Source organism: Micromys minutus (assembly GCF_963924665.1).
Source record: "Micromys minutus genome assembly, chromosome: 10".
Taxonomy (NCBI): Eukaryota; Metazoa; Chordata; class Mammalia; order Rodentia; family Muridae; genus Micromys; species Micromys minutus.
Window position 1 is genome coordinate 55,170,772 of NC_137979.1, and position 20,910 is coordinate 55,191,681.

General features: G+C 45.2%; 2 protein-coding genes across 2 annotated transcripts in view; one reads left to right on the plus strand and one right to left on the minus strand.

Annotated features, from left to right (window-relative positions):
• The window catches only part of GNA13 (G protein subunit alpha 13), a 37,211-nt gene extending 31,606 nt beyond the window's left edge, over positions 1-5,605 (plus strand). Inside the window, exon 4 of the mRNA XM_080923352.1 lies at positions 500-5,605. Within this exon, the coding sequence (XP_080779478.1) occupies positions 500-1,072 (573 nt within the window). The 3' untranslated portion in view covers positions 1,073-5,605. The remainder of the gene's footprint in view (positions 1-499) is intronic.
• An 11,578-nt stretch (positions 5,606-17,183) lies between these two features.
• LOC308425247 (protein transport protein Sec61 subunit beta-like) lies at positions 17,184-20,116 on the minus strand (the record flags this gene model as incomplete). Its single annotated transcript, XM_080922467.1, has 2 exons — positions 17,184-17,512; positions 20,107-20,116. 2 exons carry the CDS (start codon positions 20,114-20,116, stop codon positions 17,184-17,186), a joined length of 339 nt encoding a protein of 112 aa, XP_080778593.1.
• Positions 20,117-20,910: the final 794 nt, after the last annotated feature.

The following is a 20,910-nucleotide window of genomic DNA, read 5'->3' on the forward strand; positions in this document are numbered from 1 at the left end:
TCACTGCCTAAAAACAGATGAGCCTAAGGTCTGAAATGCATGTGGTTAACCATTTGTGCAAGATAAAGTGTCTTCCACGTGGGTGACAGCGTGGAGCTTATTGAGAGTTGTGAAGGAGGTGAAAAAGAAAGCAGGTGTGATGAATTAGAGAGTAGGTCAGAACCAAGCATCACAAGTGAGCCTCGTGAGTTACATCCTCAGATTCTTCTGTGTTTAACGGGGCGAGGATCAGCATGGAGATGCTGGGGCAGTGAGATTATTCTGGCGTGACCTAGGAGTGAGGACCGGTTGGTAGTGCAGGTGGGTGAGATCACCTGGAGCTCCACTTCCAGGTGAGTGGTCATGGAGTTCCAGCAGCTGGGGTGCTGAGGTGGGAGGGTCTCAACCTAGAGGCCAGCCTTGGGTTGGTTGGTTGGTTGGTAATCGTTTACTTTGCATATCTGTTTATTGGGCCAGTTGCTACTTGTGTACTCCTAAGATAAATCCTTTTCTCTTCCAGGATTACATTCCGTCACAGCAAGATATCCTGCTTGCCAGAAGACCCACCAAAGGCATCCATGAGTACGACTTTGAAATTAAAAATGTTCCTTTCAAAATGGTGGACGTAGGTGGCCAGCGATCAGAACGGAGGCGCTGGTTTGAGTGCTTTGACAGCGTGACATCTATACTTTTCCTTGTTTCTTCGAGTGAGTTTGACCAGGTGCTGATGGAGGACCGCCTGACCAATCGCCTTACAGAATCTCTGAACATTTTTGAAACAATTGTCAATAACCGGGTTTTCAGCAATGTCTCTATAATTCTCTTCTTAAACAAGACAGATTTGCTTGAGGAGAAAGTGCAAGTTGTAAGCATCAAAGACTACTTCTCAGAATTTGAAGGGGACCCGCATTGCTTAAGAGACGTCCAAAAGTTTCTGGTGGAATGCTTCCGGGGAAAACGCCGGGACCAGCAGCAGAGGCCGCTGTACCACCATTTCACCACGGCCATCAACACAGAGAACATCCGCCTTGTGTTCCGAGATGTGAAGGACACGATCCTTCATGACAACCTCAAGCAGCTTATGCTCCAGTGATGACAGACTTGCTATTTTAATACCTGGTTGTGATCTTGATTGTTTTCTGTTTGTCTTGTTTTTCTTTTTAAATAGCAGTTTACAACAGCAGTTAGAAAAATTCCAATTCTGTGTCTAACTTCTTGGAAATCTTATTCCATCTGTGGCCTTTAGTTTGTGGCTGACAGCTGCTGAATTAATACATTGCCAATATCTGCTGGGGTTCGGGCTCTGATCGGTTTCACTGTGACTTGCATTCGAATCCAATTATAACTTCCTGGCCAACCTCACACTAGGTGTATTTCAGGCTTAGAATTCTTCTGCTTGCAAACTGAATTCTTCTGCAGTGCCAAGAATAGGCAGTATCTTTAAGTACTTGTAGGGATGAGATTGTGAACATTCAGCTCTAAAGAGAGAGTGCCTTACACAGCAGTAACATGCCTAGCTAGGGTGAGCCCTGGTCTGAAAGGGCAGGTAGAGAAAAGTTTTAAGGAGCAGTGGCCTCAGCCCACAGAGGCTTTAGCCTCCCTACTCACACAGCAGTCATTTGTTTGGTTTTGTTATTGTCTCTGTTTCTTTAATTTCTGAAGGTAATGTCTTTGTGTTTAAGTTTACAATATGGATTTCAGCCTGATGCTGATGTGGTCACAAATGGTACATGTGCTATGTTGGTCTGAGGTGACCAGTGGCATGTAGTTTCCTGTTGCCATACATGTCATCACTAACTCAGTGTGCCATGTCAGAGCCGTGCTGGCCAAAACAGCAACTAGAAAGGGCAAGCACCTTGCTAATGGAAATCACAGCGACTCCAGAGGGCCGAGGGTGTGGCATTTCCGTCCTGTCTCGTTGGACTTTTGTGTCTAGCTGGAGGGAGCTGTGTTGGGTCTTCTTCCTTTTGCCCCACTGTGTCAGCCTCAGCAACTTGGAACTGTGGCGTTGGCCGGGTTCTCTTATCACTGAGAGCTTGGTGGGCAGTATTTTCCTGTGAACTGTTCCAGAAGGCATCCTTCCAGTGCCCTGCAGTATAGTTTGCATGTGTTGTGTATGTCCTTGTGTGTGAGATAGCAGCTTCACTGAGGTACATTTGAATGTCTAAAGAATGCATCTAAAAATAAAAAGTTTGGGTTCATACTTAAGGAGGTTTGCCTTACACACACACACACATACACACACACACACACACACACACACACACACACACACACACACACACCTACCACTGCTGAATTAAATTGCGCCCATGAAGTAACTTGTGATGCCTGTTGTTTTACTGTGTGACTGTTCTCAGGTAAAAATTGGGCCCTTGAAAGATTGGCCAACTTTGAGGCTGGCAGGCAGTGGCTTTCCTTTTTCCTTGCCGGAGGGTGCGATAGCTGGGCTCCTCAGTATGTGCTTGAGAGACCTGACCTGTCTTGGATTTAAACTCTCACTGTTGTTTTGTTTATGAAGTCCAGTGCTTTCTTGCCTTGGTAATATCGTGAGCTTAAGACATGTACCCCAGTACCACAGCGCAGGTGTAATGGATGTTTGATTGGTTCTACATCTGGTCCTTTTTGCCCAAAAGAATATAGCATTTAAATTCATGGGGTTAGCACAACTCCAGGGCTGATGAGCATTTGAGTGTGTGCATAGTAACACGTGTTCTGTGTTAATTTAGCAAACATTGTGCATTGGCCACAACTAGCTACAGTGAAGGCCAAAGTCAGTCCCTCCAGAATACACTTGTGTCTGGTTACATTTGAGCTCTGTGGTGAGCACAGAAATCCTGCCTGGCCGAGCAGGATCTCTGACTTTCTCCATTGTGACTGTTACCAAGAAAGAACAAGAGCTCCCGACTAGAGGCAGCATCCTTCTGGGCATCTGCAGCTTCCGTCTGAAGCATGCAGCATCTCAGAACAGTGCAGTCTAGATGCATTCTGAACTGGTGGGTTACTTACATGTAATCTATACAGGGTTATATACAGGTAATCTATACATGTAATCTATACAGGCTTAGAATTTAAAGAACTGTGAGGCTCAGCCAAAAAGCCATGATCCACATTTGCAGAGTCTGATAAGTACACCCTGAAAGTTGGGTCCTTGTGAAGTGAAATTCAGTTGTGTGAAGAGGGAGACGAAATTTAGCCGACAGAACTGTAAAGGTGCTCAACCAGCAGTGTGTTGACTTCCCCCTTCCCTGAGCCATGCCTTGGAGTTGAGGCTCTGTGGGGCATTAGACTGTGCATGTCTCGGGGTGCGACATGGAGTGGCTGTACCCTACTTCTAGACTCCTCCTTCAATCCTTTCTGCTTACTGACAAAGAACCACAGAAGTGTCTTAGTTGACTTCAAAATTTTTTTATCTTACAGAGTTGCCTTACAAATAAAAGAACAACACAGATTTAGACCTTAATTTTCCTTTTAATGGGGAAAGGGCTTGTTCCATGTTTTCTTATGATCTTAATTCAAGATGTGCAGTTGCCACCCTGGTATCTGTAATGGCCGGAGATGTTGCCAAATGCTGTCTGTATTCAATGAATGCCTCCATATCAGTTTTTCTATCTGGAAAGAGTACTTGATAGCCAGAGGGAAGCTTCAGCCTTGCAAGAATCAGTGTCCTGAAGAGGAGCTGTTGGGGTTTTTTTGTCTGTTTTCCCATCGCAGTGCATTGTGGGTTCTTCACTCTGGTGAAGTTCTCAAGTTGAGACTCAACAGAGAAATGCTGGTTACGTTAGTTGCAGCTGTTGCTCTAACATAAGAGAAAGTAAGACCACATTAGTGCCAGGAGTGACAAGAATTGTTAGAGGCAGCAAAAAGCATGTGGCCTCTAAGTAACTCTTACCTTTCAGTGTGTAAGCCCAAATGTTTGGGCTTATGTTTTGATGGCATGTATTTCTCTGTGTTGGTATTCACATCCGGTTATGCCTCGTTTATATGAAGAATAAAATGGCCAAGTTATGCGGTTATATCCTGAAACTCAAGCGATTTGGAAAACCCTCAAATTGGTGCTTTCATTATTTAATGATACATTTAGGCAAAACCCCAAACAAACCATCTGAAACGTGACTCCGGGTTGCAATTTGTAGCGACGTTATTTTTCTCATCTGAGAAGACCAAGCGCCAGTGTTAATTTGAATTTTCTGTATGACCCAACGGATCCTACCTGTAAAGCCCATTTGTAAGAAATTCCCTAATAAACCTAGAGAAAGCCGCTTTGTTACCATTTCATTTCTTTTAATGTTATTTGAAAGATAGGGAATAAAACTTTTCAGGTCCTTCTTATTTGGAAATCAGACTTTGGTTACGTGTCTCTTCCCTGTGATTTCAACACGTTAAATTCCATGAGTCAAGGGATCTTTGGTTCATGCTGCTTGAATGAAGGTATTTTCTGCTTTGTCTTTTTTTTTTTTTTTTTTTTTTAGCTGGGGTGTGGTTGGCCTTTCAGCCTAGAAAGCATGGGGGCACACGTTACCCGTTTTCTTACGGTACGAGTTTAGGGCTTAGTCAGTTTACAGTAGGCTTGAATTTTGTGTCAAACCTAATGATGGCTTTTCAGATACCATCAGCTAGATACTTGCAACCTTGCCTGGCAGTCAGGCATCAGACTCATCAAGGCAGTGCTCACCCACATCAGCCTTTGAATTTATCTGTTCCCTGTATGTAGTGTTCAGGTCTCACCACCCTTGGGTGCCAGGACGGCACATAACATTGTTCTATATTTGTTGGCTTGTATATCTGCTTTCGAGGCAGGGTCTCCCTGTGTACTCCAGGCTGGTCGCCAAGTCAAGAACCTCCTGGCTCAACTTCCCAACTGCAGAGATGACCACTTGTTTTTTTATTGAAGCACTAGTCCTGTGGTAGTGTTTAGTGGGCTGTACTGTGACTTTTGTGACCTTTGCTATGTTAATAGTGATGAAATTGCCCGATGGTTTGAAGCCTACCTGAATCTATGAGGTATGTTTTGGATCTGTGAGGATCACTGACGGTAATAAACCACCTTCTCAGTACGGAGTTCTGGTTCTGCTCAGCACTGCCAAAGGGAGTGGCACTGGGAATGACAGGGAGGAAGGAGGCCGTGTCTTCTTGCTGGGTGCATATGGTAATGAAGCAGACTGTGTACCTTCTCTTTACCTCTTACTTGAAAGCAGAATCGCAAAATATCCTGAATGCCTTTTCTTGGTTACTTGCAAGTTCGAAGGGCACAAGAAGCCTTAATAGAGGCACAGCTGGGCCCTTACAGATGCTGGTCCTACCAAGACATGGTTCATTTTTCTCCCATACATCTTTTTTAAAACTTTCCAGAAACTAAGCACATTATCTGATACTGTTGTTTTTGTTTTTTGTTTTTGTTTTTGTTTGTTTTTTTTTTTTTTGGATCAGTGCTTTGGAGAGTAGCAGTAAGTTATTTCTACAGGAGGTCTGAGAGAGGGAGGAGGTATGGTTTCATTTCACCAAACAAATGGCTATTCAATAAGGCTTTTTACTTTTGTACGTAATTCGCAAAAGTTTGTCTCTTTACTATTAATACTTGCTTTGTAAAGAAATTTACTGACATTTAATAAACCTTTATAAATGATTTGGTTGCATGCTGTCATTGCCTGTGAAGCAGGAATGCGTTTTACATCTGAAAGCAGAAGTTTGCATGCCCTGCTGAAGTCCTGGAGACCTACTCCACATCTTCAAGTGTCTGCTGTTGCAGTAAATATTTAAAAAAAAAAAAAAAAAAGATTTATCTCTTTATCGGCCCCACGGTCTCACTTCGAGGGCCCGCTTCTAGTACGGAGCTGCGCCCACGGACTCTGGTTACCTGGTCCGAACCGCCACCTCGGTCTCACTCTGTCCGATGGCTCCCTTCCCTTGGCGGTTCACTCTGCCTGTTTACTACCTCCGTCCCAGGGTGTTTCTTTACCCCACATCCCAACACAAACACAACTCTAATACCCGATAGCTTCTCATACAAGTTTTTATATCAGTTCTCAATTCACAAACCCTCAACTCAATAAGATTACATCAAATAGACAAAAGAATAAATTACCCTTCTATGTGAGGTATTAGACCTATAAAATCCTTAAATGTTCATAGCTACCTGAGGTCAGTAAAGCCCACCTGGATCGAATTCATTCTTCTGGTTCTCCATCTTGGAACTCCTCTCTCCTCACTTGTTCTCCAACCTCTGACCCTCTTTCTCTCCGCCTCCTTTACCCTGCCCAATCACCTGCCCTCACCTCTATTTCAGTAATTAAAATGGGAAGGATCAGACAGATGAAGTCACCTCTTGAATACTCCACTAGGCTGCCCTTCTTGGGGAAGTGAATTAGCATCAAAATAGAAACAGCTTCAGGACAATCTACAGTCTTCCTCCCTCCATGGAAATGGTTCCTGACTGAAAATGGAGACCTGGCCTTCCCTGAGTCCTTGGGTCTCTAAGGTGAAGCAGGAAGAGGGAAGAGCTGCTCTCCGCTTCTCTTGGAGTTGCTGGGTCTCTGGAGGCTTCTGGGCTCTGGGCTCATCCAGTTACCACACAATTACTCTTAAGTGTGATGAAATCAAACTGATACTTAAAACACTAATCAACACATTCTCGATCATTTCCCTCTCCAATAAACCTTACTTTAGAATACGGAGGTGGAGGAACTTGGAGGGGGAAAAGGTAGTAAGGATTCCCAGCATTGCAGCCTGTAACTGATACTCTCATTAGGTGACGTTATGGAATTTAGAACCACAGAAGTATTCTTTTTGTGCTATAAATTTCCATAAATGTATTTACAAAAATAGCATCCCAGAGACCATAGTAAGCAATAGGAAATGTCCATCCTCTGGCTGGGAAGTCCTGCTCTATGAGCATGAGACTTTGGTTTGATTTACTGAAAGTCGTATGCAGCCAGGGGTGACATCAGGGCTGGGGATAGACCCCTGAAGCCCATTGACCGGCCAGCCAACCTGGCTGAATCTATAAGCTTCAGAGTTGGTGAGAAACCCTGTTGCAAAAAGAAAGTGGTAACAACCTTGTTGACCTGGCCTACACACACACACACACACACACACACACACACAGAATGTGGGCTTGCATGCACCCATGTACGAATTCATCCAAACTCACAAGTATGTACCCAGACCCTATACAACACACACCATACAAAAGTACTCCTGAAACCACGTCACATATGCCTAATGCAGACCACTTAACCCTTTAGCAGGTTTCCTATTTCTGTGACCCTTTTATACAGTCCCTGTCATGGTGGTGATGCCCCAACGTTAAAAGTATTTTCACTGCTACTTCCTAATTTTACTACTGTTAGGAATCATAAGTATCTGTATTTTAGGCAACCCTTGTGACAGGGTTGCCTAACTCCTAGAGGGATGGTGACCCACAGGTTGAGAACCACTGCTTTACCTTTTGTGAAGAGCTAAGTGAGAAGTTGTCAACATTTTTTGTTTATTTTTGCTTTCTGTTATTTTAATTTTCCCTGAGAGACAGTTTCATTCCATAGCCCAAGCTGATCTTGAACTTTTGATCCTCCTGCCTCAGCCTCCTAAGTGTTGGCATTACAGCTATCTATGGTTTGCCACCCCAGCTGTAGGGAGTTGGTTCAGTGCTGGTATGTATTCAAGTGAAAAATACTAGCTCCCAAGATCTGGTTTCCCCCCCACTCCCCACCCAGGAGATCCTCATGTACACGGAGTGATGCTATGCAACCTTGTTCCCCAAGTTAATTGGTCAATAAAAGCCTAAAGCCTTTGATTGCAGTAGATAGAAGTAGGCAAGTTTTTCAGTTACCTGACTGGCGTGTCACTGGTAGAGATGGGAGAAAAGAAGAAAGGAGATGCAGAGAGGAGGAAGCCACCATGAGAGGAGATAGATCATGAACATGTGGCCAGAAAAAAAAAAACAGCAAGTAAGGGGCATATGGCTGGGATATAAGTTAGCATAGCCCCAAAATCTGCCCAGTCTAGGCTTGTAAATAAAATACCAGGATTGTGGGTTTTTAAAATATGGCTTAGCTAAAATATTTAATTCATCTTATACCCGGCTGTTTATGCCATCTTTTACATCTGTATATATGTGGCTTATATGTTCAAATGTATGTATGAATGTGCACAGGCCCAGTGTTAACACTGGCTGTATTTGAGCTCTCCATCTTCTTCAGTGAGGCAGAGTCTCTCAACTGAACTTACTGCTCACCAAGGTTCCCTTCCCAAGGCTGGAATCACAGGCGGGCCACCATGCTCTATTTACACGGGTTCTGGGGTTCCCACATCCAGGCCTCCCACTTGAATGGCAAGTGCTTTATCCACAGAGCATCTCCCTGACTCTGAGTCTTTTCCTGACCTGCATTTACTGGAAGCTCTGTTGATGTTTTTCTTCCTTCTCAATGAACATGAGTCTTCCTCACAGCTGGAACTGCCCAGGCAAGTGTCCAGTAGCAATGCATGATTCCTTCGCTCCAGCCACTGTAAAGGTGATTTTTCTAGGCAAGTAAAAGGTCTTTTCTAGGGCTTCACTTTTCTCATAAAATTTACCTCTGGATTCTGAAAAAAAGAAAAACAACAACAACAACTAAAATACACGATTCTGAAAAAAAAAAACACATACAAGAGTTGGACTTTATGTAAATGTAGAAAATGTATGACTTGGGAGACAAATTCTTTCTTAAAGGCTTTGTGAGGAGGTTTGGAAATTGAAACTAATGTTAATATTGGAATTCCCCTTAAAGCAAAAAGTTTAAAAAAGAAAGAGAGAGAAAGAGAACGAGGGAGGGAGTGTACAGGGAGGGAGAGATAGATGAAGGAAGGAAGGAAAGAAGGAGGGAAGAGAAAAGGCTTTGGTAGGAAGGCAGTCAGTGGGTAAAGTGCTTGTAGCACACACATGTGGACCTGAGCAAGATACATGCACAGCAGCTGTAGCAGGGCACATCTGCAAACCAGCATGGGAGGAGCTTGCTGCCAGTTCAGTGAGTGATCCTGTCCCCAAAATAAGGTGAAGGGTGACAGAAGATGTCTACCAATGCTCCCCACACACATATACACACACACAAATACATACACACATGCACAGATATACACATACAAATACATACACACACATGCTCACATATACACACAGATGCTCACAGACAGACAGACAGACAGACACACACACACAGGAACAACCCTTCCAACATACATGAGCTAACACACACATGCATGAGCTACACACACACACATATGTATGCGTTTTCATACATATGCATGCATGGCATACCCCTCCCCACATGCATGAGCTCCTGCCACACACACATGCATGAGATATACACATACATACACACACACAGAAGAAAACCCCTCCCCACATGCATCACACACACACACACACACATAAACTCTCACATATATGCATGAGTTACACACATACACACACACACACACACATATACATGGTGGAGTTCCCATACATACACATACATGGGTACACTCCTTCCCACATACATGAGCTTCCCCCAAACACACATGTTTGACAACACACACACACACACACACACACACACAACAATATAAATACAAATTTTTCTTCTGCTGCTGGAATGAGGAAAATTACTTCTGGGAAAAGAAACAGCCAAGCCAAAAGTTCTGTCTGAGAAGCACTTTAGCACCATCAAGGTTAACTGACATGCCAGTCAGTATAAGATGGTGTAAGCTGTCTGACTGATTTCCCAGGGTGTGGGTTGTTGGAAGAGAAAAGAGGCCTTTTAGTCTCAAGGAGATACAAGAAACCTAAGGTTTACAGGTTAAACCAGAGGCTCTGTGGGTGACTTGGGAAGTTAGTCAGATCCTCCAAAACTGGAGGCAGTGTCCTAAATTACATCTGTAGTCTTTCCTCAGAAACAAGTGGGGCCCTTGAACTCAGTGCTCCAGAGAAAGTGGGAGCTGTGAATCAGATTTTGCAGGAGCTCTTTTATTTTCTAATATGCAAAGAACAACAACAACAACAAAAAAAAAAAAAAAAAAAAAAAAGAGGCTCAACCAAGTTTTCTGCTGTCTCTGTTGTGTGTCCCTCACAAGAATATTAAGAGTTATTTTTAGAATTCACACTTACCCTAAAGGGCAAGTGGGTTAATCTTTTATCCCCTCATAAAATAACGCAGAAGCAGTAAAGTCTTTTTCAAGTTGGTAATATAGGGCTGGGCATGGTGGCACAGGCCTTTAACCCTAGCACTCTGAAGGCAGAAGAAGGTGGATTTCTGTGAGTTCGAAGCCAGCATGGTCTACATAGTGAGTTCCAGGCTAGTCAGGGCCATATAGAGAGACTTTGTCCCCAAAAAGAAGGGGGGGGTTGCAAAGCAATGGGCTGAATGTGCCTTAGTTGCTAGACTGATTGCCTGGCATGCATGAGGCCCCTGGGCCCATCCACAGCAGGGCCTGAGCCCAGCGTGGTTGCGCTTGCCTATAGTCCCAGAACTTGGGGGAATGGAGACATGAGGACCAGTAGCTGAAGCTCATCCTCAATTACGTACTGAGTTCAAGGCCAGCCTGTGCCACCTGAGACCTTGTCTAAAACAAAACAAAATGTTCAGTAATTCAGGGCCAAAGCCCACATCGGGGATGAAGGGCACACGTGGGATTTGCTGGCTAGAGCTACGATTGTGATTGTCTACTTCTAGCTCTTAATGGACTTGTTTTTCTGTCCTTGTCGTGCCAAGAAAAGAAGTCAAGTGCAAAAACTGAAACCGAAGGCCAGACATTGCTGACTAGGGGACAATTAGGTCCCTTTCCTATTGTTCTCCATGAAAATGCCTATGCTAAGGTCCGTGGATTTAACTAGTGGGTCTCTTTTAACCTCAGAGTAGGCTAATCAAGAGTGGGTTATTCTGGGATTGGAGAAACGGCACCGTGCCTAAAAGCATTGGCTGCTTCTCCAGAGGACCTGGATTTAGTTCCCAGCACCTAGTAGCTCACAAATGTAACTTTAGTTCCAGGGCTCTGAGAGCCTACATGTGGTGCACAGACACCCACGGTCATAAACTAAGGATAAAAATATTAGAGGGTGGCCCAGACAGGATCTCAGTCTGTAGCCCAGGCTGGCATAGAATTCAAAATCCTCCTGCTTCAGCCTCTCTAGTGTTGGAGTAATGGGGGGGGGGGCACTAGTTGATGGTCAATCTTGTTGCCTTCATATCTGAAGCTTTAAAAAAAAAAAAGAATTATTTATTTTATGTATATGAGTACACTGTCGCTGTTTTCAGACACACCAGAAGAGGGCATCAGATCTCATTACAGATGGTTGTGAGCCATCATGTGGTTGCTGGGAATTGAACTCAGGACCTCTGGGAGAGCAGTCAGTGCTCTTAGCTGCTGAGCCATCTCTCCAGCTCCCTGAAACTTTCCCTACCCCTAGTATAGACAACCTGAAGCAAATCCTAGACTTTGTATCATATAAATATCACTAACATTTTCTCTTGTATATCTCTAGAAGACAGAATACTTCTCTTAGTCTGAAAATTGTTTTGAAAGCATTTTTGGTATCTGGCATTGTACATTTTTAATCATTTTATGAACGGTTGGATCCAGATCCTCCGTTTTAGACTAAGATGACAGGAATTGGAAGAGAAATGACAGTCACAGGTCAGCCTGTAGTTCAGCATTTGCTGGTTCACAAGTATCTCCAGAACCTAGTGACCGAAGACAACATCTACTTTATTTGTCCTGGCCCATGAATAAATTGAGTGGTTCTTTAATTTGGGCAAGCTCGGCTGCCCCATGATCTCTAATCAGTTGAGCATTTGACTGGGAGCCAGATGAGCAAAGTTGGTGTCATAAAAACTGGTGGTTGAGTCTCTGGTTCTCATCTTTGGCAGGCTAGGTTATTTGGATCCTGTCTGTCTGTCTGTCTGCATTGTGTGTACATATGTATGTGTATATGTGTGTATTATGTATGTATGCATTGTATGTATATATGTATGTATATATGTGTATGTATGTATGTATGCATTGTGTGTACATACATATGTATACACGTGCATGTATGCATTGTATGATATATGTATGTATACATGTATATGTATGTATGTATGCATTGTGTGTACATATGTATGTATTGTATATGTATGCATTATATGTATATATGTATGTGTATGTATGTGTGCATTGTGTATATATGTGTGCATATGCATGTATTGTGTATATATGTGTGTATGTATATATGTATATTTGTATGTGTATGTGTGTCACATGTATGTGCAAGAAGATCAGAGACTGAACTCAGACCATCAGGCTTGGCAGTAGGTGCCTCTGTCTGCTGAGCTATCTTACCAACTCTGAGGTTCTTTATTTTTAAATATATGTTTTAATTTTAGTCATGTATGTAGGTGTGTGTGAGTGTCTAAATGCATGTCACTTGTATGTGAGTGCCTGTGGAAGCCAGAGGCATTGTATTCCTGGAGCTGGAGTTACAGATGGTTAAGAGAAGCCTCACATGGGTTCTAAGAGTCAAACTGCCTAACTGCGGAGCCATCTCCCCAGCTGAGATTTACTTGTCTTTTGTGTGTATGAGTGTTTTGCTTATGTGTAGCAGTGCACGCCCTGTGTGTCCCTGATGTCCTCTGTGGTCAGGAGAGGGTATCAGATCCTTTGGAACTGGAATAACATATGGTTGTAAGATGACATGTGGGTGTTAGGAACTGAACCTAAGTCCTCTGCAAGGTCTTTGTCCTGTGGCCTCAGTGAGTGGATCTTAACCCTGAGCCCATCTGAGATTCATTGGGAACAACTTTCAACCTGTGATGGGTCTAGCATTTTGTATTCTGCCAGTCAAGTCCAAAGCCTATGTTAGGGTTCAGCGCTATTTTTACAACTCTACAGTACCCAAGCCAATGTTAGGGTTCAGCGCTATTTTCACAACCCTACAGTGCCTGAGAAGTATGAGCCTTAAAAGGCCAATCAGCTCCCTGGCTCAGATGCTTTGAGCCAAGAAAACACTTTCCCAGTGACATTCTCTGGCAGTGAAAGACTTATCTCCAAAGATGTCCTCATGGTTGTTTACAGAACCCAGCTCAAGGTCATCAGCGAACTGGATGTCATGAAAGACACTTGGCCTCCCAAACAAGGCTTTGTTTCCTGAAAGTTGATCCTTGCGTTAGCCTGGTCCTCAAGCAATCAAGATACTTTTGGTAATGATTCTGTAGAAGCTTTCAGACAGGGTGGCTCATGCTTTAAATTTTAGCACTTGGGAGGCAACAGTGGGCAGAACTCTGCGAGTTTGAGGCTAGCCTGCTCTATAGAGCCAGCCGAGGCTACGTATGTAGTGAGATCTTGTCTTAAAAATAAAACAAGCAAACAAAAACAAAACCAAACAAACTTTGAGCTTTCACATGGATGAAGTGATTCATGTCCCTAATCTCAGCATTCAGGAGGCTAAGGCAGAATGGATTTCTATAAGTTCAAGGCCAGCTCAGTTACATAATGAGTTTGGGGCCAGCCTGAATCATACAATACCAAGATCCTATTTAAAGACAGAAAACAGAAAGAGAAGCAAGTGAGATGGCTCAGTGGGTAAAGGGGAGTCCTACAAGAACTGATGGTCTGAGTTTGATCCCTGGAACCCATGTGGTAGAGAGACCTGACTCCCACAGTGGTGCCTCTAATCCCACCACTGGGCAGGTGGTCCTGGGTTCTATAAGAAGTCAGACTGAGCAAGCCATGGGGAGCAAGTCAGTAAGCAGCACTCTTCCATGCCCTCTGCTTCTGTTCCTGCCTCCAGGTTCCTGCCTTGAATCCCTGCCCTGACTTCCTACAGAGACAGACCATGACCTGAGAGTTGTAAGATGACATAAACCCTTTCCTCCCCAGTGGCTTTTGATCACGGTGTTTTATCACAACAATGGAAACCCTTAACCAAGACCATTAACCTTTGTTGTGGCCACTTTAACCCCAGATGTAGACCCAAGAGAAATGAGAACATTCAAGCACAATTCTGCATGCGTTTTTGTAACAGTATAACCTGCGACAGTCAAAAAGTCCTGGAACCTTAAATCTTCCATAGCTGATGAATGGGTAAATAAAATACCGTGTAAACTATACTGTGGACTGCATTCAGGATGAAGAGCCGTGGAGTTCTAAGAGAAGTTACAGTTCGGCTGAAGCACAGAAACACTATGCAAATGAAAGAGGCCAGTTACAAAATGATTCACCCTTACAATCAGACCACTGGGTCCTATTAGTAGGAAATGTCCAGAATATGCAAATATGCAGGCGGCAATGGAAACAGGATGAATGGCAGTGGAGGGGGCTTTGGGGTACCCAGAGTCATTCTGTCACAGCTGTGCAATTCTCCATACTAAAAACTACAGAGCGAGGTTTAGAGTAATCATATCTCAGTAAGGCAATGTTAAAAAAAAAAAAAAAAAAAAAAAAACACTTGAAGAGTGGGCTAACCTCCACAGCAGAGTGTTTGCTCAGCATGTACAGGGTCCTGGGTCTAGTTTGTTCTCTAGTACTGAACTAGGATGGGAAGGAAAGAGAGGGGTAGGAAGGGAAAGAGAAAGAAACAGAAGAAGGGAGGAACAAAAGGAGGAGGAGGAAGAGGAGATAGGAAGGAAGGAGAGGAAGAAGGGGGAATAGAGAAAGAGAGGAGGAGAGAAAGGAAGGAGGGGTATGGTGGCAGGAAGAAGAAGTGTAATTCCTTCTTTCCAGTCAACTGGGGTTTCTGCTTTCAAAGGGCAAAGATGCTAATGCCACCTCAACCAGACCCTGAATCCTCAGAACCTAACAGCTGGATATGTGTAAGAGTCCAAAATCCTGTAGAGTGTGACAGAATTACTGTGTTTACTGTACCATTCATGGGATGGGTGACATTAATGATAAAGTGACCTGTGTGCCAGGCATGGTGGCACGTACCTTAAATCCCAATACTCCAGAGGCAGAAGTTGGCAGATCTCTGTGACTTCAAGGCCGGCCAGCCAGGGCTACACAGTGAGACCCTGCCTCAAACAAAACAAACAAGATATACTTATAGAATGGGATGTAAAGTACTCATATCCAAGCTAGAGCACAGAAGCCCACATCATTAAACTAAGGCATGCAGCATTTCTGAGATGCATTTGAAAGAACCAGAAAGCACTTGGTCTCACCTAGGCAGATCCAGGGACATTTGGGTGGAGGAGAAGACATTGGGGCCAAGGCTTTAAGGATGCTTTTAAAAATACTTGGTCACGCCAGATGTGGCAGATCATATTGCTAAGGCCAGAGATAATGTTGCCACAAATTCAGAGCCAGGCTGGGCTACAGAGTCAAATCTTGTCTCTAAACCCACAGCATCATCAAACAGCCACACCAAAGGCTCTTGGACTTGAAGAACAGCACAGGCTGCATGCTGGCTGCATGGGCCAGCACGGTGAGGAGAAAGCTGAGAGCTTACCATGTATGGAGCTTTGCCTGGGCTGGCACCTTGATTGGAGCAAGCTTCTGCAGGGCACCAAGAATATAGAGGATGGCCCCAGTCTCACCAGAGATGTTACGTTACGTAGGTAGCAGGCAAAAGAGAAATATGGCTGGCTGTGACAAGAAAAAAGAGAGAAAAGGAAGCTGCATGGAGTGGCGACAGCATGAGGTACCATGGTGCTTAATGAGGGGGTCACAGCAAGAATTCTAACTAGTCTTTGGAAAGTAGGAAGGTGTAGTTGTTTTGGTTTTCGTTGTTTTGTTTTGTTTCATTGCTGTGACAAATGCAACTTAAGGGAGGAAGGTTCTGCTTTGGCTCACAGTTTAAGAAGGGATACAGTCTGTTGTAGCGGGGAAGACATGGTGGCAGGAATATAAAATAGCTGGTTACACAGAAGGGAAAGGATCTCAAGGACTCTCCCCAGTGACTTACTTCTCTGAATGAGGCTCCGCCTCACACCCCTACTGGTCTTCAGCCTTCCAAAAGAGTGCTACCAGGTGGTTTTGCAGGCCTGCAGAATCAGTACCATGAGGGTAGGTGATGTTGCTAGCTCAAGAGGTAGCCTGCCCCCATTTACCTCAGCTGCAATGATCTCTGATCCACCAAGTGTTTAAACATGAGAATTTATGGTGGACATTTCCCATTCAAATCAGAATAGAAGGTCATGAGAGTGTGGTATTATGGGGAGCTGGGGACGTGAGCAAGGGGCCTGTCCTTGTCCACCTTGTAATACAAACTGCATCTAGTCTCGTCTCTGAGAGTACCCCAAATATCAGCATTCTCAAAACCATTCAAATGGCCCTTCTGAGTCTCAGGCAATCTCTTCACTGTGAGCCAGCTCATGCATGAGTAGACATTATATCCCACATGGGAGAAACAGGATCGCAAAGATCAGACTAGGAGCTGGAACAACGGCTCAGTGGTAACGAACGTGTGTTGCTCTTCCAGAGGACCTGCGTTTGGTTTCTAGTACCCACGCCGCGGAGTTCATTACAGCAATGGGAACCATAAGGCACCAAAGCGAGACTAAATCCGGCAGGGAAAATACCAGGCCTTGTAGTTCTTTGCTCAGCATCCTGGGAGGATATCCAGGATCTCTCGGCGGCATCCTTTGGGCTCCAGTGGACTTAGCTATTCATCCAACTTAACTTTAATTGTCACCTTAAGTACTCATAGCCTCTGTCCTGTGAAGGCTCCCCTCCATGTCTGCTGCTTTCCTCCACAGATGTCCCATGGTCCTGGAATCCCCAAGGTTGTGGGTCTCTGTTGTCTCTTAGGCCTTACCTTCAGAGCTTTCCACAATGGCCTCTCAAGGGCTCTTTGGAGGAAATGCAGCACTGCCACACACTGTCACGCTTAAGGGGATTTCCAGAATCTGGTACAATCTCTATGGCCCTACAGTTCCATTCTCATGCCTGCAAAATCAGTACCAGGGGGGCGTGATGCCGCTAGCTCAGGAGATAGCCGGGCCCCCATTTACCACAGCCACAGTAATCTCCGAGAGTCTTGGTGGAGGCTGAGAAGATGCTTCCCTGGGAGGTTTTTCTCTTTAGAGCGGGGAATTCTTTTTTTTTTTTCCATATAAAGCAATTCCAAAAAGTTTATCAGCCATAGAAAAAAACTGATTTCTCAAATCAATTCTTATTATCCGTAAAATACACCTGAACACAAATCACTATACTTTTGGTCCAAGACTTACTGGTGTTTTTCTTCTTCAGATGACAGGCGGATGCAGTCAGACCTACAAGCGCGTGTACCTGCCCCAAATGTACAGCATGAATACGGAAGCGATGAACAGAACACTCATCACCAGCACTGGGTCAGGGCCATCTTTGAGCCCTGGGGAATCCTCTGTGTCGAACCACCATATTCGCTCCCTCCTGCCCCCCCGCCCCCCTCCCGTCCCTAAAGAGGTGGTGTAGCCTGTGCTCCGGGTTCCACAGCTGGCATGTTTTCTCTTCCGGACAGTGGATCCCGCGGCCCGTGCGGCCACCGCTTTGCTGGGAGAGCGCCCAGAGGAGCCCAGGTTGGTACCACTGGGCGTTGTACCCCGCACTTGATGTCTAAGAACTGGGGGCAGGAGAGGCAGGAAGAGAGGAGTCGGGAAGTGGCCCAGCACTCAGAACATTAGTGGAGCAGGGAATTCTTTAAACCCATTTTCCTTCCAAATGACTTCCGATGCTGTTAGTGGCCTTGGCTCAAGGCTCTGTTAACAAGATTAATATCTACAGGTTCTGGATCAGGATCTGGACATTCGGTGGGCGACTGGTCTTTTCTGTCCAATCACGTTCCGCTCTAGAGATAACGCTCCCATTGCTGTGCTTCTTGACTTTATGGCCTGTCTGCTGTGAAGACGTGTCCTCGTGTCTCTGAAATTCCCTAACATCAAACGTGTCACCTCCCTGCCCTCAGCTCAGCAATTCCCACTTCTGTTTTTCCCCCCTCCAGACAGAAACATCATTTTCTCCATAGTGCTATCTTGACCTTTTAGGCTCCTTCCTTTTACTACTCACCCACCCACCCACCCTTCACATGAGTCACCAAATCTCAGCCTCATAGTCCCAGAGCAGAAGGGAAACTTCTCATTTCCCTCCTCACGTTCCACGGATGAGGCTAAGCCCTAGAGAGGCAGCAACGTGCCCTGGCTACTCAGGGCAAGGCAGGACAACAGTCTAGACCCCTACCTCGATGACCAGGCAGGTGACAGAGTATGAGGCTTTCTCCATCCTTGGCTCCATCCCTGCCACTCCTTTCAAAGCTCGGCTTTGAGCACCTCTCAGGAAACTCCAGAGGTCTCCCAGGTGACTGTCCTGTCTTCCTTTTGGTCCCCTCTCCTTCTACTCTCTGCCCCCATTGCGCTGTTTCCACCCTGAGGACCTCTTGGAAGATGGCTTCGGTATCTTCTAGTGACCAAGAGGCAAGGCCATCAGTTTGGCAAACCTTTACTGCACATACGTTCTGGGCTAACCTTTGGGAGGTGAGGCAGATGCAGGCCCAGCCTTCAGCCATAGTCTGTTGTATATTCTACCAAGGCCTGGTGTTCGAGTCTCTCCCCTGCTTTCCCCGCCACCCACACAAGCACTGTGCAGTCACCTGTACCCACCACAGCTAGACAGATGTTCGAACCTTCAGGGTGCTGTGCTAGGTCAGTGTGCCCTGCCTTTCCAATACCTTTGAATCACGTGCAGTCCTTAGCCTCTGTCCCTGCCTGTGAGGCCTGCCCTGTCTCCTCGATAGGTCCTATGTGGCCCTTTTGTGCATCCCCTAGTCTTCTATGTCAGAATTTTCTGTCCTGGGTTGCCTGACTGAAGGAAGACCCCCCCCCCCACCCAGCTGCCTTTGTTTTATTTCTAGTGGTGGTGGTTGGTGGCGGTGGTGATGGTGGTGGTGGTTGTGGTGGTGGCAAGCGTGTGGTGGGTACCTCATACCTGAGGAGACCAGAGGCATCAGATTCCCTGGATTACAGATGTCTCAGAGCCTCCTGTCATGAGTGTTGGGAACTAACATGGGTCCTCTGGAAGGGCAAACAGCAAGTTTTCTTAACTGCTGAGCCATCTCTCTAGACCCCTGTCCTTAGCTTTCATTATCAACCTGACACAGTTGAGAGTCAGCTGAGAGGAAAGCCCCAATTGAGTAACCGCCTGTCTGTGTGAGACCGACTTGGTTCTTAACTGATATAAGAGGGCCCAGCCTGCTTAGGCAATGCCGTCTGTAGGTTAGTGTAGCTGAGGCCGAGGGACTGAGCAGGCAAGCGGTGATGGTCTCTGCCCTCATGTCTTTTTCCTGCCCTCCCTCAATGATGGCATCTCTGACTTGAAAGTATAAGCCAAATAAATCCTTTCCTTCCTTTGTTGCTTTCTGATAGAGTGTTTTATCCTAAGGACAGAGAGGGAAGCGGGACACTTAGCCCGTTAGAACTGTCTCTGGGTTATGTGGCATTCATAAGGTCACCGCCACCTCTGAGGATTTGGAAAAAGGAAATCAGACTTCCCTGGGAAATAAAGCTGTCACACTGAGCAAATAGAAGCGCAGGATGTTGGACTGAGACCGAGCCCACAGCACAGCGTCGGTTTAGCGTGTGCAGTGCCCTGGGTTCCTTGTTTGCACCAAAACAGGGGAGAACACAAAAAGTTTATCTAGTTAGGGTCTCAGGTGAACAAAAATAAATTTTAATGTAAATATATTCTACGAAATATTTGGAGCATGTTTATACCAAGAAACCATTCATTATTTATGTAGAATTTAGATGTAGTAGGGAACCCTGTGCTGTCTGGAAATCCTTAGGAAAAAAAATCAAACTTTAAAATTTCTGACACACGTGGCTCAGAACTAGGAAGTCGAAATTACCTCAGGCCGGAGTAAGCTCTTCAGCAAGGTTTCATTGTAACCGGAGTGTATGAAAAAACACATTTAGGCTGGAGGGATGGCTCAGTGGTTAAGAGCACTGACTGCTCTTCCAGAGGTCCTGGGTTCAATTCCCAGCAACCACATGGTGGCTCACAACCATCTGTAATGAGATCTGATGCCCTCCACTGGTGTGTCTGAAGACAGCTACAGTGTACTCATAAAATAAAACAAACAAACAAAAAACAAAACAAAAACAAACAAAAACATATTTACAAAAAGCAAAAACAAAATAAAACAAAAAAAACCCCAACTCATACCAGTCTTCATGTCTTCGGGTTGCTATCACAGATTGTTTTTGGTGATACACCCAACAAGCTTTTGTGACTCACCACAGAGGCTGAGTCCAAGACTGGAGTGCCGGTTTGGTTGTGCTCTGCCGGTTTGGTTGTGCTCTGCCGAAGGCCCTTCTCTCTTGCCAGATGGCCAGCCTCTTGCTATGCTCTCACACAGTGAGGAAAGAGAAAGAAAGAACCAAGTGTCATTGTTGGGGGCTGTAAGGATTATCCAGCTAAGGCCGGTTTTTACAGCGTGCTTGCCTTCCCATCAAAGGGAATGACCTATGAACATGTGTTCTGTCCTGGTGTGTGTGTGAGAGAGAAACAGAAAGACAGAGAGACAGGAAGACAGACAGAAACACACAGAGAAGAGAGACAAAGACACAGAAGAGAGAGACAGAGACACATACAGAAGAGAGACAGAGACACACACAGAAGAGAGACAGAGAGACAGAGACACACACAGAAGAGAGACAGAGAGACAGAGACACACACAGAAGAGAGAGACAGAAAGACAGAGACACACACAGAGAAGAGAGACAGAGAGACAGAGACACACACAGGAGGGGGGGCACAGGTAACATTAGGTTCTTTTTAACACCATCTTCTTTCAGGTAATGAAGATGAAGCTAGTTGGTTACACCCCAAGTCTGCAAGTCAGTTTTATTCCAACCAACACGTTTTGAACCATCCCCGCTGGTGCATGCCTTTAGTCCCAGCACTTGGGGAGCAGAAAGCAGACAGATCTCCGTGAATCTGAGGCCAGCCTGGTCTACATGGCAAGTT